The 20,740-nt window shown below is 32.3% G+C and overlaps 1 protein-coding gene across 1 annotated transcript; it reads left to right on the top strand.

Moving 5' to 3' along the window:
- The first annotated feature begins 4,977 nt into the window (after window positions 1–4,977).
- LOC133334760 (CUGBP Elav-like family member 4) lies at window positions 4,978–19,016 on the top strand. The gene is made up of 6 exons (XM_061543085.1): window positions 4,978–5,172; window positions 7,293–7,557; window positions 7,917–8,018; window positions 12,196–12,273; window positions 18,531–18,689; window positions 18,764–19,016. Exons 1-6 carry the CDS (start codon window positions 4,978–4,980, stop codon window positions 18,889–18,891), a joined length of 927 nt encoding a protein of 308 aa, XP_061399069.1. The 3' UTR covers window positions 18,892–19,016.
- The last annotated feature ends 1,724 nt before the right edge of the window (window positions 19,017–20,740 follow it).

Here is a 20,740-nt window from a genome sequence, read left to right as displayed (position 1 = left end):
ATATTTCTTTAAAAATCCAAGCCTTCTGTTGGTGTCCAAAAAAAAAAATATTTCTTTAAAAATCCACGCCTTCTGTTGGTGTCCAAAAAAAATATATCTTTAAAAATCCACGCCTTCTGTTGGTGTCCAAAATAAAAATATTTCTTTAAAAATCCACGCCTTCTGTTGGTGTCCAAAAAAAATATTTCTTTAAAAATCCACGCCTTCTGTTGGTGTCCAAAAAAAAATATTTCTTTAAAAATCCACGCCTTCTGTTGGTGTCCAAAAAAAAAGAGATTTAATCTATATATATTTTTTTAATCCTAATACATACTTTGAAGACATAAAAAATCATACAATTTGGAATAAACTGTTTTTGGGGCCCTGACACAATAGACATAATTAAATGTGCTGTATTAATTAAAAAACTGAATTTTTAATACACTCAAAACAAAATAAAATTAAAAAAAAATGTTGTTAGGTTCTCAACAATTTGAGGAATTTAAGTAAAATATTATTGTGGCCAACAGATATAGAAAATATCGTAGAGTTATCGTAGGACCTCCAAAAAAACACTTAAAAAATCCACTACTTCAAAGCTCTTTCAAAAAAAAAAAAAAAAATCCAAGACTTAAAAGAACCCCCAAAAAAAATTAAAAAAATCAAATGGTCTTCTTCTTACTATGGAGGATCTCAAGAAAAAGTTATTTTCTTATCTTTAATAGACCTCTAGTTAGCAGTATTTTGCATTTTTTGCAGCCATAAGGTATGCTACAAATTTTACGAATTTAATTTTTTTAAATCTACGCCTCTAATGGCCTTCTTCTTACTATGGAGAATCTCAAGAAAAAGTTTTTTTTTCATATCTTTAATAGACATCTAGTTAGCGGTATTTTCCATTTTTTGTTACCACCAGGCCTGCTACAAATTTTACGAATTTAAATTTTATTGCTACTGCCCAATAGTATGCTACACATTTTATGACTTTAAAATTCTTAAACAAGAAAAACCAGCAACAGTTGTCATATCAGCCTTCACACAACAAAATATCACTATGTGGATACATGTGTATGTATCGGATGGTGTGTGTGTGTGTGTTTGTGCATGTGTGTAATATATCACATTTCTCTTTTTCAATACACCACGGCATGGCTTGAGGAATAAAATTAATGTGGAATAATTTTGTTGCCATTGTTGTTGTCGTTGTTATTGTTGTTCCCGTAAATTTTTGCCATAGAAATTTTTCAATAATAGCAAATTGTCAATTTTAATGATATTGTGAAAATACATTTATGGGATTCCATTTCGTAAAAGAGTAGTAATGGTTCAACATTGTTTGTTGTCATTAAAAATAATGAGATAAATATATATGTATGTGCGTATATACATATATATTATTAGTAAAACATAAACAAATTATGGACAGACAAAAATTTATACATACATATAGTATTAAAATATTGTCTATCATTATCAATTTGTTGATGATTGGGGGGTGTATAGAGTTCAATATGTATATGTACAGGAATCATATATCATGTTTACCTATACACACACACTCACCCACCCACGTATAGATATATATTTTTCAATAAAAGGCTTTATTATATAATAAACATAACAATGGCTGTATAGCATGTGTGTATGTATGTGTGCCATTGTTTGCAACACCAATTTTATTGTGATATTATTATATAAGCATTATTATGCTAATTAAATTTCGTTATAAGCACCACACACATATATGTATGTGTACACATGTGTGTGTGTGTATTTTTACTACACAATAGATAACATTAAAACCAAAACAATCATGGACCATTGTCACAAAGAGGGGCCATAGGTTGCCTATGGAACGAACTATTGGTGAAAAGGTGCTGGAATGGTGGAGGTGAGGGGGAAGAATTTCAACAAGGCACACAATAAAAACAAAAACAACATTCTAAAGCTTTTGTTATTTTTAATCATCATCAAATGACAATAACATTAATGCTTCAGCTGCTGCTACTGACGATATTGTTGTTATTGGTGGTGGTGATTGTCAGGACGAGATGATGATGATGATGACTGTCAATATAAAAGTGATTGACATTAAAACTCTTCAAACACTCAACATACTCGACAATACTTAAATATCAAACATACTCAATGCACCAAAAATTCACGCACACACACATCTATCACCACAAAATAGGAGACCCACTTGAAACAAAAAATATAAAAAAAAAATCAAATCAGATCAGAGTTTGAGAGAAATTCCGGGCGGGGGAAAAAAACTATGACAACATTGTTGGGAGTTGGAGGGCAAAATAACAATCCTTAAATAATGCCAGAGAAATACAAAACCTCCATCATATAATCGGATTACAAAATAAGAGAATTATATAATACTCAAACACACACACACACACTCACACGCAGAGACAATATATGTGTGTGCATGTGTACGCATTTATGTTATATAAAATAGGTAAAACAATCGTAACAATGATAATAAGTATGCTATATAATGTAATTAGTTATATAATGGAAAAGTTGGAAAAACAAAAAAACTGAAGCATACTTTTAGGTTTAATACAAATAAGCATTATAAAGGAAGGTTTAAAGAGTTTATTTTAAATTTGAAAAATATATACTATGGTTCAAATTTTATTGATTTACATATATATATATATATATATATTATTAAATATTGAAGCATATATATATATATATTTGATGGATATATATAGCTTTATACTAAAAAAACATATTTAATAGGACATCTGGATATTGATAAGCTGAAGCATTATTTTATATCTTCAATATTTTATAGGCTTAATTACGTTTTACGTTACTTATAGGCTTAATTACGTTTTATTAAAACTGTAAAATCTTAAATAATACTATTGTACATTTTATATTGATTTATAGAAGCTATAGCTTCTATATATATTCAGAGCATATAACTTGTACTAATAAAAAATGACTAAATTCATGTTTTTTTGAAATATTTGTTAAATTAGGCTTACATGCCCCTCTAAATGAAATGCAACCACGGCGTCCAAAGGAATATGCCAACACTAAAAAGCAAGGACTTAAACCATTGAAAATTGCAAGATGATGTTGTTTATAGATAACGATAGATGGCATCCCCAATAGGCCTCAATATGCATCTATCTATGACTTCAGAAAGTCTTAAAAACTTATGTAGGCCTCGGGATGCTATTCCTGTACTAAAATTATTTAGAATTCATTTTATTTATATATAATGGATATGCTCTAGAAAATTTTCTATCTATATAGTATCTATATCATGTCCTATGGATGTTCCTCTAACAAGAAGAATTTAATAAATAATTTAGTCTAAATACTAAATGTATACACTCCCTGTTTTTCAAACTTCTCTCTTTAAAAGCCTCTATATATTAAAATAAATCTGAAGTCTAACAGTGGTGGTTAGTGTGCCACACTACAACTCGAATCCTAGCTGATCATAAATATTTTTCCATAACAATTTTCGAATATTTCTAAAAAAGGCTTAAATCCCCTTTATATGAAGTCCGAAGCCTTCTAACATTCTAGTGACCAACCCAGAAGAAAATTGCAACACTAAAGAAGCAAGGAGCCAAACCACTGCAAACAACTCAAAAGGGTGTTGTTTCTATGCAACGATAGATGGCTCTCAAGATGAGTAATAGGAATAATAGGAATAGATTTTATATAGAACTGCTACTTATCAAATTACTCTAAATGTAAGCATCCACCAACAGGGGACTTCTACAAAACGATGGATCCCCGAATTCAAATCTCAGTGAAGGAGCAAAAATTTATGCAAAGTGGTTTTGAAATATTTGTAAACAGAGACTTTCAGATAAAATGTATAAAAGGCATTCGAATTTAAACCTCAATATCAAACCCTTGAGGATAACAAAAAAAGGCATGACAGGATATAGCGCCACCCAGACAAACATAGCAACACTTAGTAAACAAAGACCCCAACCTCCGCACAAAATTCAAAGATGCTTATTGAAATAATCTAGATAAAGGCAACCATCAACAGAGAAATTCAAAACAATCTTCTATAGTTAGTGTGTCAGACTACAAACCAATGGGTTCTGGATTCAAAAACTATTTCAAAGTGGTTTTTGTAATTCGTATTGGTAAAAATATACTTACATCCTTCTCCAGATGATGAAGCCGCCAAATATTTTAATAATCAACATATTCATCAAAATAGAAATGACTGGCGCCATCTATGAAATATGACAAAACCAAATAAGCAAGAACCCAAACCACTGCAACGAAAGAGTAGTAATAGGAACAAATAGAATAGGTTTTATCCTACTTATCGAATTACACTAAATAAATCCTCAATCAATTTTTTATAGACAGTGTGCCGAACTACAAACCAATGGGCTCCGTATTTGAATTTCGAATATGGTGTACATCACCTTTCCACACATTCAACAAAAAACCCTTGAGGATAAAACAAAATAGAAATGGCGGGAGAGAGCGTTATCCAAAGGAAAATGACAATACTGTATAAGCAAGGACTCAACCCTCTACAAAACGGAACGATAGGTGGCTCCCATGGGGAGTAATGGAACAAAAATAATATAGATTTTATGTATATATATATATATATATATATATAATTGAAATGAGAGGTTATAGACTCACCTGTGGAATATGGCAACACTAGATAAGCATATACCTTAACCATTGCAAAAATTCAAAGAGGTGTTATGTCTACGCAACAATAGATGTCAGCCACATCACCTAGGATAGGCTATAGCAGATTAGTCATTTACTTAACAGTCATTTACTTAACAGTCATTTACTTAACAGGACTAAAAAACAATGACAATCCCAAAATGAGTAGAAGGGAAAAAATAGAATATATTTTATATATAAATTTGTATTTGTTATAAAACTAAAATAATATTATATTAATATGTATAATAAGCAATACATTCCATTAATATTTTAAATTTATAAAATTTACAATTCAAAAATATGTTCCTCATTTTCAATAAATTAATGCATTTTCTCTTATTTACTTTCCAGGGTGCTTCCTCTAGTCTGGTAGTTAAATTTGCTGATACCGAAAAAGAAAGGCAAATACGGCGTATGCAACAAATGGCCGGTCATATGAATTTGCTTAATCCATTTGTCTTTAATCAATTTGGTCCATATGGAGCTTATGCGCAGGTAAATATACAAAGGGGAAATTTTCACAGAAAGAATAACGAAACGAAAAAAAAACGACAACTACAATTAAAATTTTCGTTCGCAAAACCCATAGCCACACAGGCAGCAGTAACAACCTGCTAGACCCATAACACAGATGGAATATGTTGTTAAATACGAGAACCAAGTTATTATTGTCGGAGATAAGAAGAAGGGTTCATTGGATATTGGATATGTAATAAAGAAAACAAGGGAACACATACAGAGGAACATACATTATTTTCAAGGGTCAGGGCAAAGTAACATAAGGTGTAATTCTGGCAGAAGAAAATATTTAAAGGAAGGTTGATGTAGTGTTAATGGTGAAAATGAATGTGATATGGAAAAGAGCAGAACCAAAGGAGTCGGGAGAAAATAATATGCAATTAAAAAATTTTACAGGAACCAAAACAGATGTTGGTCGTTGAAAATAATAAAATATGGAGTTAATCTGGAAATTTCAGACATAAAAATGATTTTTTAAACAATTAACAAAATAAAAGAACAAATCAAGAAAGTGAGGCATACGATGCATTAATGTAGACATATATCCTTTTAATTTGTACAAATATAATAAAGGTGCCTAAAAATAGACACTATTTTTTATTACTTTAGCACAATCAGCCAGCAAGGGGTCCATATTAATAATTTCACATACAAATCTTAAGAGAACCACAATATTTCATATATAAGCAAGAGGCCTAAAATTAGGCACAATTTTTTATAAACAGACATCTTAAAAAAAGCACCATTTCTTAGTGGTTGTAAGCAGCGGTTTTCTATAAATATTTTCACATGAAATTATCTTCCCTTTTTCGGTTGGCTATTTACCTAAAAGTATACACCATTTTTACTTTATCATAAACAGGTGATCGTATTAATTTTTTCCCATGATGTCTAAAAGTAGGCACTATTTTCTAAAAATATACACCATTTTTATACCCTTCACCACAATGTGGTACAGGGTATTATGTCTTTGTGCATATGTTTGTAACAGGCAAAAATAATCGAGATAGACCCATGGTTCCTTTTGAGAATAGGCATAGAATCACTTTCTGAATCGATTTATGCTTGTCCGTTCGTCCGTCTGTCTGTCGATGTTAAATTGTAAACAAGGTACAGGTCGCATTTATAATTCGAATTGGATGAAATTTGGCATAGGTCACTTATTTGGCCCAAGGACGAACCCTATTGAAATTCGGAAAAATCGCTTCAGATTTAGATATAGCTCCCATATATATTTTCGTCCGATTTAAGGTAAATGGATACCAAAGTCCCTTTATATGCTTCGAGTTGCACAAAATTTGGCTTAGCGTACTAAATTGAGTCTGGAACGATGCGTTTTAAATTTTGTGAAAATCGGTTCAGATTTAGATATAGCTCGCATATATATTTTCGTCCGATTTTAGGTAAATAGTGCACCAAAGTCCCTTTATATGCTTCGAGTTGCACAAAATTTGGCTTAGCGTACTAAATTGAGTCTAGAATGATGAGTGGTGTGTTTCGGGAAAATCGGCTCCCACATATAGAAATTTCCATAAATTTTCCCCAGGGTACGCAGGTGACGCTAAATCTGCTCGAATGTTAGGATAGGTTTTAGAAAGAGGGAACATAGACATGCAGTTGCTACATATGTACATATGTTCCCAAAGTGGTGAAGAGTATCATATAGTCGGCCCAGTCCGACTTTACTACTTTCCTTACTGGTCGTATTTAATATTTTTTTCATGTGGTCGTATAAATAAATGATAATAAGCAGAGGTTCTTCTTATTTTCCGACTTGGACCCAAAACCTTCACCAGGAGGATATGCCATAAATCCTCAAATATAATTTTCATTGGCTTCTACCTCAGAAATATCCACATTTGAATATAAAAAGAAACCATGTCTGATAATAAAACTTATTGCGGAATTTATTTCAATTCCCTCTATAAAATGCAGCATAAGGCCTATAAAAAAGTGGGTTGTTATTAAGTTCCTGACCTTGCATGAACGAAATTAAATTAATGTTTTAATTTTGAATTCCAATAAACCCAAATTTATTACACCACAATAATAACATTTTTTAATTGTCTTTCGTTTATTTTCTTGTCCTTCTTTAGCAACAACAAGCTGCATTAATGGCTGCCGCTGCCACAGCCCCTGGTTCATATATAAATCCCATGACTGCATTGGCCACTCAAATACCTCCGGGCATTAATGGCGCCGGCCAGCCTTCATTACCCTCACCGACCATGCCCAATTTCCAAATGGGCGCACAAACGCCCAATGGCCAACCGGGCAGTGCTGCTGCAGCAGCCGCAGCTGCGGCCGCTGCTGATGGTGTGTTTACAAATGGTATGCCACCACAGACACCATATCCAGGACGTAAGTATTGCAAAAAACAAAAATTTAAAAAAAATCAATTTCAAAATACTTCGTTGAGTTGGCTCCTAAAAGTAGGCAATAAGTTGTTTGCTCGAACATAACCTAAAAATTAGGAAATTAAAAGACTTAAAATTAGAAAAAATATTTTTAAGATATTAAATAATAAATTTTAATTATTACATATTAACTATGTATTAAATATTAAATATTTAATAATAATGCAGTATTGCCTACTTTTAGGAGCCTCCGTCACCATTAAAACTAATTCCCATCCCCAAATAAACATTTCAGATATCTTGCTTTATTCCAAAATTAAATATAATATTACAACTTTTCATTAATAGAATTGTACCTTTCAGCACCTTTACACTTAACCATACCACCCCAAGGCCTGCAAAATGGCGAAGCAGCAGCATTACAGCATGCCTTTGCCACTGGCATGCCACCATTCCCTGGAGTTGGTAAGTTTCCAATTAGAATAACAACAATTTAAGTTGAAAACTATTTTTCTGGCAAATTTTTGGTTATTAGAAAACAATTTTATTTATTTATATCAAAATAAAAAAGTAAAGCAATGATGCTTAAGTTTTCTCCATGCATATCATCCATGTACGAGTTTAAGAATAAAAAAACAATAATTTGTTTCTTTAGTTAGTTTCTGTTTTATTGTTCTTTGTTTTGTTAATTTAATAATAATTGATGTTGTTTAAAAAAAAAGTTATATATAAATATATTTTTTTAACTATCACTCGTTATGGTATTTGACGTCATACATTAATAGATTTTTTCGTTCGTTCCTTACAACAACAACAACAGAAAAACAAACAAAAAAAGCGGTGTGAAAAAAGTGTTTTACAAAACAATAAATTAGAAACAAAATAATAACAAAAATATTGAAATAAAAATATTAACAATTGAAATCAAATGCCACCCATTAACCATAAAAAAAATTATTTTTTTTCAATATTAAAAAAAATGTATTACAAAAATTTACACACACCCAGGATTTATGTTTGTTTTTCAATTATTTGTTATATATTTTTTTTATATATAAAAATTTACATATTTTTAAAAAAATATTATTATAATTGTTGTGTCATGCCATAAATATTAATTGTTAGTATATTAAATAAAAAATATAAACAACAATAACAAACTCCCACGCACATGGAAAAAAACTGTAAAATGTAATGGATGATAAAAAAAACTATATAAATAATCAGACAATAAAATCTAATTTATTTATAAACAATAAATATTATAATCACTTATTGAAAAATAAATAAAATTAATGGGCTAATAAATGAAATTAAAAACAATAGAAATACAAATATGCGTAAAGGAAATAAAAAATATTTTTTTACATGATTCAAATACCTATCAGGGTGCAAATACCAATCACCCTTTAGCGCCAATATATGAAAGACTCAAAATTTAAAGTCTATATGGCGCAAACAATTCAGTAATACAGCCAACAGATTCTTTCTTTAATACAAGGGAAAATTGATACTCGCAACGATTTTGTATTTCGAGGCTTGCATTGAAATATGGTTTTGTTTAACGATTTGATTTACAAAAATATATGTTCAACATAATCGTCCCATGCGGTAAAAAACTTTCGGAAGTCGCCATGACCGGTGAATTACTTCACCTTTTTTTCCTGCTATATCACCATATATGTGATGTTGGGATCAGTTTGAGGACATGTGTCTCATTTTGCCATCGATCTTGGCATCGACATTATGGAAAATATAATGTTTTTCATATATCCCGGTAATAGGGTAAAAGTACTTTCGAAAGTAGCCATGGCCGATGATTTACTTCACATTTTTCCAGCTATACCATATGTGTGATGTTGGGATCAGTTTGAGGACATCTACCCTTTGTTTCAATTTGACATCGATCTTAGCATTGACATTGTAGAGAATGATATTTCCTATGTCTATCCCATGTCGTAAAAGTACTTTCGAAAGTCACCGTTGAATTACTTTACCTATTTTTTCTGTTATACCATATATGTGATTTTGGGATCAGTTTGAGGACAACTGGGGCCCCGATTGTAGACTTCTCTGTGCAAAACACTTACTGCCCTCAAACTTAGGCTCAGCTGCCATTCTGTAGAAGACGAATCGCTTTTGATGAACTACCTTCATCTTCGTTATAGAAATGTCACTTCTCGGGATGCCTCATTTAATTTCGGGACTATCCTTGTATGGACCTCCCCTCTTTTCATTGTAGCTTAGACAATAGTACCACTTGCCCTATTTGAACCCATGGCCTGTAGGCATTTTTGGAATGTGCTCATCCCCTTTCTTTCTTTCTTTCTTTCTTTCTTTCTTTCTTTCTCTTTGACCATTGCCTATCAGTTTCCATACATTTTCTTACAGGGTATTATTAAATTCTTCTCCCCTTAGAGGTCTTCCAAGTGCCTTTGTAGTTTAGGGCATCGTTTTTCGGGTTGGACAGTTGCCCTTCTTAAAACCCAACTTTTTCGATGGCGAACTGCATCTTCACTGAAGGAGTTTTGACAGTATTCATCCTTATTCAGTTTCTTTGGTTTGGCTTCGGATATAAAGTCGCTAATTTTCTTCAATTCATATCCGAACAGAATGTGGAATCATGAATAGCCGATTTATAGGCACGAAGGAATTTTTGAATATTCCACTGTTGAGGTTCTTCCATCAGCTTGTGGATGTAGAGTTATTGCCCTGGCTTTCTTTTTCCCAAAGGAATAACGCTCTGGCCGTGTTTGATGTTCTTAAAAAGGTTCGATGAAATCTTCCACCATAGCATCTGATTATGAACGTCGGGACATTGTTCTGATTTTCATGATTCCATAGAAGTCACACCTTTCCTCAAAAACTTCTGACTGACTATCAAGGAAATGATTGCCATATTTGTATTTGTGTTTGCGCTCTCAATGACTAAGGCCTCCACAATAGTCGTCCGCAGTAGCTGATAAATCTTTCATAAACATTTTCCTGGAAAAAGACACAACCTATACCGTATGCACTAGCGTCTGTGTTTTGTAACAATTTGCCAACCGGTAAAGGGTACAGCAAACATGTTTTGTATTTTTTTTACTATAGCGAACACAGCTATTGTGTGGCTCATTTTTCCTCTGGGCAGTTTTAAAAATAATAACTCTGAAGCCTCTCGATCCAAATGGGCAGTTGACTTTTCGGATTCTTAAACTGAAACAACCATTAAAGATGTGGGTCATCGATCTTTAACAATCCTGGTCGTATAGGTATTTTAGATGGAGTTCGATGCTCTCAGTGACCACCAGCATTTCTCTCTCTCTCTGTCTCTCTCTCCCTCTCTCTCTTCCCCTCTTCGACACTACCGATGTCCTGTGCATGAGGTTTTGTGTCCAGGTCAAATCAGTCATTTTCAATATTAACTAATTTTAATGCATACTTTCAGGAAAAATGTTTATTTGTTTGGTGCAACATCAGGGTTGTATTTTAAATGATTTCTTATTTTAGTATAGGATTTTACGTGGATTCAACTTTGTATGGTAAATTGAGCTCAATTTAGCAATTAAATTGAGATAATGCACTATATCACAATAAAATCGCATCTTAAGACTTTTGCCAAAAATTTTGGCATATTCTCCGCGAAGGCATAATCCGGAAATGTTGCTAACGTAAATAAGATGGATGATTGTCATTTGATCTAATCTTATTAATGTAAGACGGATATGAAAGATGTTCGAAATTCTATAAATGATTCTTGACATTCTAATGTCGTTGAATATTACCCTTACCACTGCAGAGAGTCCAAATATCGCAATATTCAACACAGACTCGCAATTTGAAACCGCTGAAACTCTCAATCTAAACTTCGACCACTATCGATTGTTTTATGATTTTATATTAAATTAACAAATCTTAAAGTAGGATGCAATCCTTTACTAAATACTTGAATCTATAAAAATTTTAATCTAAGCTTCGGAAAGACATAGGAGTTCTCAGACCCTCTTAACAATATAACTGTTTAATATAAAGAATATTGTTGTAAATTTTGCAGTTTCTCTCTGTGTGCGTGTGAGTGTGTTTGTGTATTCTTTTCGCTGTTTCAATTGTTTAACGTGTTTTTTATTTTTGTTTTTAATTTCGTTTCATTTTATTTGGCGTAATTTGTTGTTTACTTATATATTTACAAACAAAAACATTAATATATATCTTTGTTATTGTTTTTCGTTTTACATATATGTATTCAATATTTTTATATAAACAAATATGTATTAATTTATTTGTCTATTAAGAAACAATTTTATAAAAAAAAACTAAAAAAAATAAAAGATAAAAATTTTCAAAATTTGGGAACAGTTTACTCTTAAAAGAAAACTTTCTAATTTTTTAATCTGAGAGCGGTTCAGAATTCCATTGATATTTTTAAAAAAATTCCTTGTTATGTTTCTTTTTATAAAATTGCTTCCTAAACATTGTCTTAATAACTATGTTTCTTATTTAAATTATTTTTAACATACATTTATATATACTATATTATTATTCTAAAAATATCTAAATTATTATAATTATTACAATTTATTTATATATTTCATTGTTGTGTTGTCTTTTAAATGTTTCGATTTTTGTGTAAAACCAAACCAAAATTATTTATATAATGCAGCCTTCCCCGCCGTTTATGGACATATTCCACAAGCTTTACCACCACCAATTGCGGCGGTTGCACCCGCTCCACGTGAAGGTAAGTCATGTCTTTTGTTATTTTACTTACTAACAAAAAACATATTTTTTTGGAATATTTTTTTTTTAATTTTCATTTATTTAAATTATTTTATTTGCAAATGAAAAGTTTAAATAGATTTTATTTTTTTCTTTTCAAAATAAATATTTTTAATAAAAAAAAAATACTTTAATGGAAAAAGGTTTGGATTTTGTTATTCAATACAAAAATAAAAAAATCGGTGCAGATTTAGGTATAGCTCTCACATATAAGCTTTATACGATTTCCCACTGTTACAAAAAAGGCGGCATGTTACCTCCTGAAAAATCATTTTGTTTCAATCCGGAAAAATGTCCTCCCCTGTCATTTCTTCAATTGGATTACCCTAAGTACTCTTGTCGTCAAGCCAATTAATATTTTATATTTATATATTTTTTTATAATTCTTTTTTTTATTTCTTCAACTAAACCAAATAACTTTTTCATGATTTCCGATTAATCTAAATGCATTTCATAACAATAAGGGAAAAGCCATTAGCAATCGACACAAATAAAAAAACAACAAAATCCGAACCTTTTTTTCTCCACATATATTTAATTAAAATTATAAAAAAATACATATACAGACATATTTATAAAAATAAAAAATTTTAAAAAAAAAAAAACAAAAGCTGGCAAGTGTGTTATACAAATGTCATATATATAATAAAAATACAACAACATAAAATCACACACATCGAACCGTTAACAAATGTGTTTAACTAATTTGTAAAATAACAGCAACATCAGGAGCAGCAACAATAGTAATGGTTATAGTAGCAGCATTAAGAACATTTTTCAATTTCCTGTTGAAATGATTTAAAAAAAATAAATTCAGAATAAAAAACCAAAATAATATGACTTTCACATAAGAGGGTATTTATGTTATAGGGGGTTTTACGCATGGCTATTAATATTTATTTAGTATTTATTTTTTTTATATAAAAATAAATATATGTCCATATGCCATTACCATTACTGCTGGCCATTTTGTCAAGCAAATGAATACAACAGTCGGAAAAAATTTTCAAATAAATTTGCAAATGGTATACCTTGGTCATTTCGAGCAGTGCGACTGCTGCGTTGTAATTTGTTGTTATTTCATTGTTAAAATAACCAAATATTTTTACATTAAAAGTAAAAACAACAACAAGTGCAACAAAAAAAAATTAAATGCATTATAAATAAATGGAGAAGAAAATAAAAATTAAAACCAGTAAGGAAAGTAGTAAAGTAGGACTGGGCCGACTATATGATACCTTTCACCGCTTTGGGTATATTCTACATATGTATCCTAACAGACGTCGGGTTTTTGTTATATATCTATATCTGATACGATTTCAGGGAAACTTGCCAGAGACTTATGTATATTACTTCAGAACGTTGTGTCAATTGGCCTAGCTATGGACCTTTCCCCGAAGCTTAGCAACATCATTCTAGACTTGATTCAGTACGCTATGCCAAAATTCGTGCAAATGAAAAGATTTCCAGGGACTTTGGTGCACCATTTACCTAACATCGGGCGAAACTATATATGGGATCTATATCTAAATCTGAACCGATTTTCACGAAACTTAGCACACATCATTTTAGACTTAATTCAGTACGCTATGCCAAAATTCGTGCAAATCAAAAGATTTCCAGGGACTTTAGTGGACTATTTACCTAAAATCGGACGTAACTATATATGGGAGCTATATCTAAATCTGAGCCGATTTTCACGAAACTTTGCACACATCATTCTAGACTTAATTCAGTACGCTATGCCAAATTTCGTGCAAATAGAAAGATATATAGGGACTTTGGTACACCATTTACCTTAAATCGGACGAAAATATATGTGGGAGCTATATCTAAATCTGAACAGATTTTTCCCAATTTCAATAGGGTTCGTCCTTGGGCCAAATAAGTGACCTGTGCCAAATTCCATCAAATTCGGTTTATAATTGCGACCTGTACTTTGTTTACAATTTAACATGGACAGACAGACGGACGGATGGACGGACATGCATAAATCGACTCAGAAAGTGATTCTATGCACATTCTCAAAAGGAACCATGGGTCTATCTCGATTATTTTTGCCTGTTACAAATATATGCACAAAGCCATAATACCCTGTACCACAGTGTGGTAAAGGGTATAAATATCACGGCCTATTCATTTAAACTTGCCATAAAAATTGGTAGAGAGAGGGACAGGGAGAGGTGATGATAATAGAAGTCTAAAGCTGCAATGGTTTTGAATGGTTAATGTTCCATATCAGAATTATTTTTTTTTTATAAAATAAATTCCAATTTATTTTTGTTTTTTTTTTTCTACAAACACACTCAGTTCAATAAATATTGAAATAACCCCCCTTCAAAAAGCTATTAACAAATATGGTTAACATAAAACATGACAGTTAAAAAAGGGGAACGAAATAGGGAAAGGCCAGATTTCCATTATCTGCCTTTCAATTCCCATTAATGGTTGTGTGTGAATTTTTGTATTTTTTTTTTTAATTCTCTGATATGACATTTGTGTAACAAATTTATATTTGCTCTTAGCCTAAATGTATGTTTAAAAAAAAAACAAATACAAATCAATGTGTTTTTGTTTTGTGTATTTATTTAATCTGTGTGTGAGTATATGTGTTTAGTTTATTTTTTTTGGGTGTATAAGAGTGTGTGTAATATGTTTTACATAAACAAATGTCCATTAAATATAATTTTTATTATTATGTTTTTAATTGTACAAAATTTAATTTACAAAAAAAAAAATAATAATTTAACAAAAATGCTTAAGCATGTTCGTGCATGGGATTTATTTTAATTTAACCTTTAAAAAGCAAATTTTATTTTTTTATTTATTTTCGTTTGGCTTTTTATTTATTTTTATGTAAAAAAAATATTTCCTTGCCTGACCACTCTCCATCTCCTTGCCTAACCTCTCTCCTTCTATTCCATTTTCTTGATCTTCCCTAAAATTGAAATAAAGCCTTCTTCTGTTCTCTCCACATAACTTAAGTTCGAACGCGCCACACATTTGTGATTTTGCTATGACCTCAATACCTATGTTTCATCCGATTTCCCATTATCCTTGCACTAAAGCCACACAAGGACTCCAATAATGATGGTATTTGGCATGGACAGTAAATAAATACCTAAAAATATGTCCGCCAACATTTGAATATAATAGCATTTAAATTTAGATATAGTTTCCATGTATATCTGTCATACGATTTCCCATTATTGTTATACCAATGTCATAATTGGTCTCCTATATCGATCATATTCGGTATGAAGGGTTATATGTTGCCCAAAATAAATTCTGACAAATTTGAGAGAAATTGATTCGGAATTATATATTTGAATAAAATCGTTTATATTTTTGACATAGTTCCCATGTATATCTGTCATACGATTTTACATTATTTCCATTTATATACCCTTTAACATGTGGTGTGCATTCAAAATTATTTTTCTCGGTCGGGACATTTATATGGCACTTATCTGATCGATGGTGGGGTGGCCTTTCTATGGGGAATATGTCATAACATAGACCTATATTGGCAGACCTATATCGCAGGAACGTCATAAAATTTTCTGCAAAAATATGTTTCAACCTCCAAGAACCCGGAATACCAAATTACAGCCACTTCGATGGGAAAAATGCAAAAATCAGGAGATACTTTTTTGTGACCTGTGTCACAACTTGGACCTAACGGGATAATTTTTTCCATAGATTTATGTCAGCCCCCAAAACCCCGAAAATAAAATTACAGTCACTTTGATGGGAAAAATGACTCTAAGACCTTCAAAATTCCGAAATTGTGGAGGTATTTTAATTTGGGAGCTATGTCACAACTTGGACCTATAGTGATAATTTTTTGCATAGATGTATAAGAAACCGGAATGGCAAATTACAGCCAGTTTGAGAGGGGAAATGCGCCTTAGACTTTCAAGATACCGAAATGGGGCGAGTTCATTAAATTAGGGACTAAGTCAAAACATGGACCTATATTTGACATTTTCAAGCAGGAACGTAAATATGTTTTTTACCCTCCAAGAACCCTGAATCCCATATTTCAGCAACTTGGGTGGATATGTGCTGCTAAGACCCTAAAAATAAAAAAAATGTGGCGGGAACTTTATATGGGGGCTATGTCATAATATAGACCGATATTGGAAATTTTCTGGCAGGAACGTAATGTGGGTGATATGTCAAAATTGGGACACATATCGAAAATTGTGTGCAAATACATTTTTCAACTTCCAATAACCCAGAATGCCAAGTTACAGTTCCTTCGTTGGGACAAGAAAAGTGAAACCCACAATATATCGGAATAAAGACGGAACCTTAATATGGGAGCATTGCCACTATATATCCCAGCCTCCAATAACAATTTGAAATTTAGAAATTGAAATTACAGCCACTTCGGTAAAAAGAAGGAGGCTAAATCCCTTAAAATACAGAAAATGCGGGATTTTTATAAGGAGGCTATGGTACAACTTGGACTTATATAGATCATTTTCTGCATAGATATATGATAGCCTCCAATATCTCGGAAAAACAAATTCCACCCTCTTGGAGAGCCCAAAACATTAAAAATACAAGTTTCCGACGGATATTACGGGTATGCCAGCCTCAAAAAACACGGAATGGCAAATCACAGCCAACCCTCAAAATACTGAACATTTAGTGGGACCTTTATTGAGGAGTATGTCAAAACCTGGGCCAAACCGATTTTATGTAAATGATCTACCTAAGACCCAAAATCAGTCCCATTTAAATGAAATTTTGCATAGGTTTAGATATAGCTACCCTATATATTTTCGTCCGATTTTATGTTAATGGGGCACCAAATTCAATTTTTTTTTGTCCGATTGACACGAAATTTAGCATTGCGTACTGTATTGGGTCTAGAATAACTGGTGTTAAGTTTACTTTAATTCTCTATATATTTTTGCCCAATTTCATATAAATGATGCACCAAAAACCCAAATTCATTCCGATTGATACGAAATTTTGTCAAGCGTCCTGAATTAGGTATAGAATGAAATGGAGTAAGTTTCATTGAAATCGGTTCAGAGTTAGATATAGATCCCAAATATAATTTCGTCCGATTTCATGTAAATGGTGCACCAAAGACACAAAGTCTCTCAGATTGACACGAACTTTTTCTGAGAGTATTGAAGTTGATCGGTTTAGATTTAAATATAGCTCTCATATATAACTGCCCAAAGATCTCTAACTTCACAAAGATCTCAGGTTTATCCGATTGGCACGAAATTTTGCATAGCACCGCAAACTGATCCTAGAATAACGTGTGTTAAGTTTGCTTTAAATCGGTTCAGATGTAGATATATAATTTTGCATCTCCCACCGAATTGTGTCTATGGTTAAGACATTGATAAAATCGGTTCTGATTTATATGTAGATCCCATATATACATATGTTCGTTCGACTTCATATAAATAGTGCACCAAAGATCCAAATTCGCTATAATTGACATGTACTTGGTTGATCGTACCAAATTTAGTCTAGAATGCCGTGTATCTACATTGGTTCAGATATAGAAATAGTTCCCATATATAATATCAGCCGATTTTATTGAATGGCCTTCTGAATTGAGCCTAGAGAAATGTGTATTAACTTTTATTGAAATCGGATCATATTTCAAACGATTTTATCTAAATGGTTCGCTAAATACCCAACACTTGTTCAATTGCGCGCTATGTGTCAATTCCTTCTTCCCTAAATTGGTTTTTGTATTTCTAAATATTTTTTCCTCACTCTCAGACCGCTTCCAATTCCAAAAATTTAGCCCATATTTTTTCAATTATTTATATTTAATTTGCTTTTTTAATTATTCTAAAAAAATGTAAATGTGTTTTTCATCCAAAACCTCCACTCCTGCTTATCCCAACATGCTCTTCCAACATAATTTCCAATTTTTGTATATTCCAACATATACGAAATTCAATCAAAATAAAAACAAAAAGCAAAAAAAACAACTACATAGAACTTGATCATAAAAATTCATAAACTATTTTCAGTTATCTCATTCTTATTATTATTCAATTATATTTGAAAACAAATCGTATTTTGTTCTATTTGTTTCTTTTCTTGATTTTCTTTTTTCTACTTTTCTTTTCTTTCTGGTTATCTACATTTTTTCTAACAATCAATCAAACTCAAAAAAAAACCTCAACTACATACATATGTGGCCTTAAAACAAAGATTTTCTGATGTTCCCAGGATGTTCGATTTCCGGCCCGGAGGGATGTAATCTATTTATCTATCATTTGCCACAAGAATTTGGTGATGCTGAGCTAATGCAAATGTTCCTGCCATTTGGCAATGTGATCAGTTCGAAGGTGTTTATTGATCGGGCCACAAATCAGAGTAAATGTTTTGGTAAGTAGAAAATCCCCTTCCCACAAATACCCCATATTTAATCAAATAATAATAATAAAATTTTCTTTCCAAAGGTTTCGTTTCATTTGATAATCCTGCCAGCGCTCAAGCTGCCATTCAGGCCATGAATGGCTTCCAAATTGGCATGAAAAGACTGAAGGTACAATTGAAACGGCCCAAAGATGCCAGTCGACCCTATTAACAATCGGAGTTCCTTCAAATGTTAAATTGTTTTCAATCGCAGTCTTTAAATCTACAAACCTTTACCAAATTGTTTATGCAGTTCTATGTTTTACAAATCGATTCCTCCTCTTTATCCTCTGCCGTCGCCGCCAACAACAACAACAACAACAATAATAATACAACAACAACAATAGCCACCCACAACAACAACAACACAACTTGCAACACTCAAAATCCATCACAGTTGCCATTACCAACACCACCACAGCCACCACTAGCATCATCAACACCAACTCAAGCCCGCCTTCTCCAACAACAACAACTACACCATCATCATTATCAAGCATCGCCGCCACACCATCTACCTTATCATCTGCAGCAGCATAACATTTTGCTTCCCTGGCAGCGTTAGTAGTTGTTGTAGTACAAAAAAGATATTCCCACAAAAAAATATTTAAAAAAAAATAACAAAAAAAAAAAATGTGGAAAACGCGGGAAGTTATCAAAACACGGGCATCAACAATACATTTAAACACTGAACAAATAGGTAAGTTTAAAAAAATAATAATTTTTAAAAATAAGCAATTAAAAAAATCATTAATAAAAAATAGAAACATAATTTCCAGAAATAAAACAACTAAGATGGAGTACTCACAATAGTACTCCTTCTCAGACCATAAATATATTAGGTTTAAAATCTTACGGCCACCACCGAAACCAACATTCTTCTGCAACAGGGTTAAATTCTGGAGATAGGCTAGGGCCCGGGAATGTCAACAACTTGAAGAAAGTTGTCCACTTCGAGAAAGGAAATATGCCTTCGAAAAAACCCAGGATGACTGGGGAGTTTCGCAACCAAAAAAAATAGGTCAGAATATTTTACAATTGACTCGCGGCAAGAAATCTGCAGTATACAACAAATAGACAAAAACCGTTAAATTCAACTTCTGGAAAATTTTCTGTGACAGCAACAAACCCAACGATACGCTAAAGTATAAGCAACGAGCGTAGGTAAAGCGAAGATCAGTGGAGACCTTTTAAAGCACCTTCGATAATATTTTTTTTTAGCATTAACTATATGCATTGATATCGAGGGAACCTTAGAGTCCTTTCAAGTGTACCAGGCAATCATAACCACATGGGTCAGCCACATGCTAAGGAATAGATTTGATAACACATGAATATCAGGAACAAAGTAGGACAAGTGTCACCGAAGATAGGGATTCTATCACCACTCCTGTAGGAGGGATTTGAACCCGTCTGTTATCCAAACGACGTTATAATACTTCTGGGGGAAGAATCATAACTTGTTATGTAGGAAGGTTAAAACGGAGCAAAACATCGCCTTTGATTGGACGAGGCCAAGGGGCCTTAACGTAAATCCGGCCTTCTTTGTGGGGCCCAACTAATGCTTTGGAAAATATATTCAATTGACATTCAAATAAAATGTGAAGCGTCGCATCTTTAAGACTTCAAGCTATCAATGAGTGGATCGACACCGGACACAATAGACCACATCAAAATAAAGTACCACAATCGGATCCTCAAGCAGTAGTTCTGTGTCGGACCGAATACCTGAAATAGGAGTAGTCACAACATGTGAAATTATAATAGCAGAGAGACTTATGGGATAGCAGAACACTGGCTAATACGGTAACTGTTGTTACACAGATGACAGGAAAATCTGGACTGGGATTTTTCATTACTACTAATCTACTAATCAGCTTTTGCAAGCTCTTCAAAACTAACCTATTCTTCCCATTGGGATCATAACTGTCACCTGTTGTCAGGGTATTATAGCTTTGTGCAGCCCCAAAAGTTTATAACGCCGCGAAATATTGGTCATAGATCCACCTTTAAGTATACCG

Source organism: Musca vetustissima, unplaced genomic scaffold (assembly GCF_032173495.1).
Source record: "Musca vetustissima isolate MV318-11 ecotype Yass unplaced genomic scaffold, APGP_CSIRO_Mvet_v1 utg4563, whole genome shotgun sequence".
Classification (NCBI taxonomy): Eukaryota; Metazoa; Arthropoda; class Insecta; order Diptera; family Muscidae; genus Musca; species Musca vetustissima.
Note: the sequence above shows the minus strand (reverse complement) of the source record. Positions and strands in the feature narration are given on the sequence as shown.

Bases quoted from the DNA above. Each gene is read 5' to 3' on its own strand.
- LOC133334760 (XM_061543085.1), top strand. From the start codon at position 4,978: ATGTTCCTCATTTTCAATAAATTAATGCATTTTCTCTTATTTACTTTC. The intron at 5,173-7,292 runs GTAAATATACAA...GTCCTTCTTTAG, and splicing joins CATATGGAGCTTATGCGCAG to CAACAACAAGCTGCATTAAT. The intron at 12,274-18,530 runs GTAAGTCATGTC...TGATGTTCCCAG, and splicing joins TGCACCCGCTCCACGTGAAG to GATGTTCGATTTCCGGCCCG.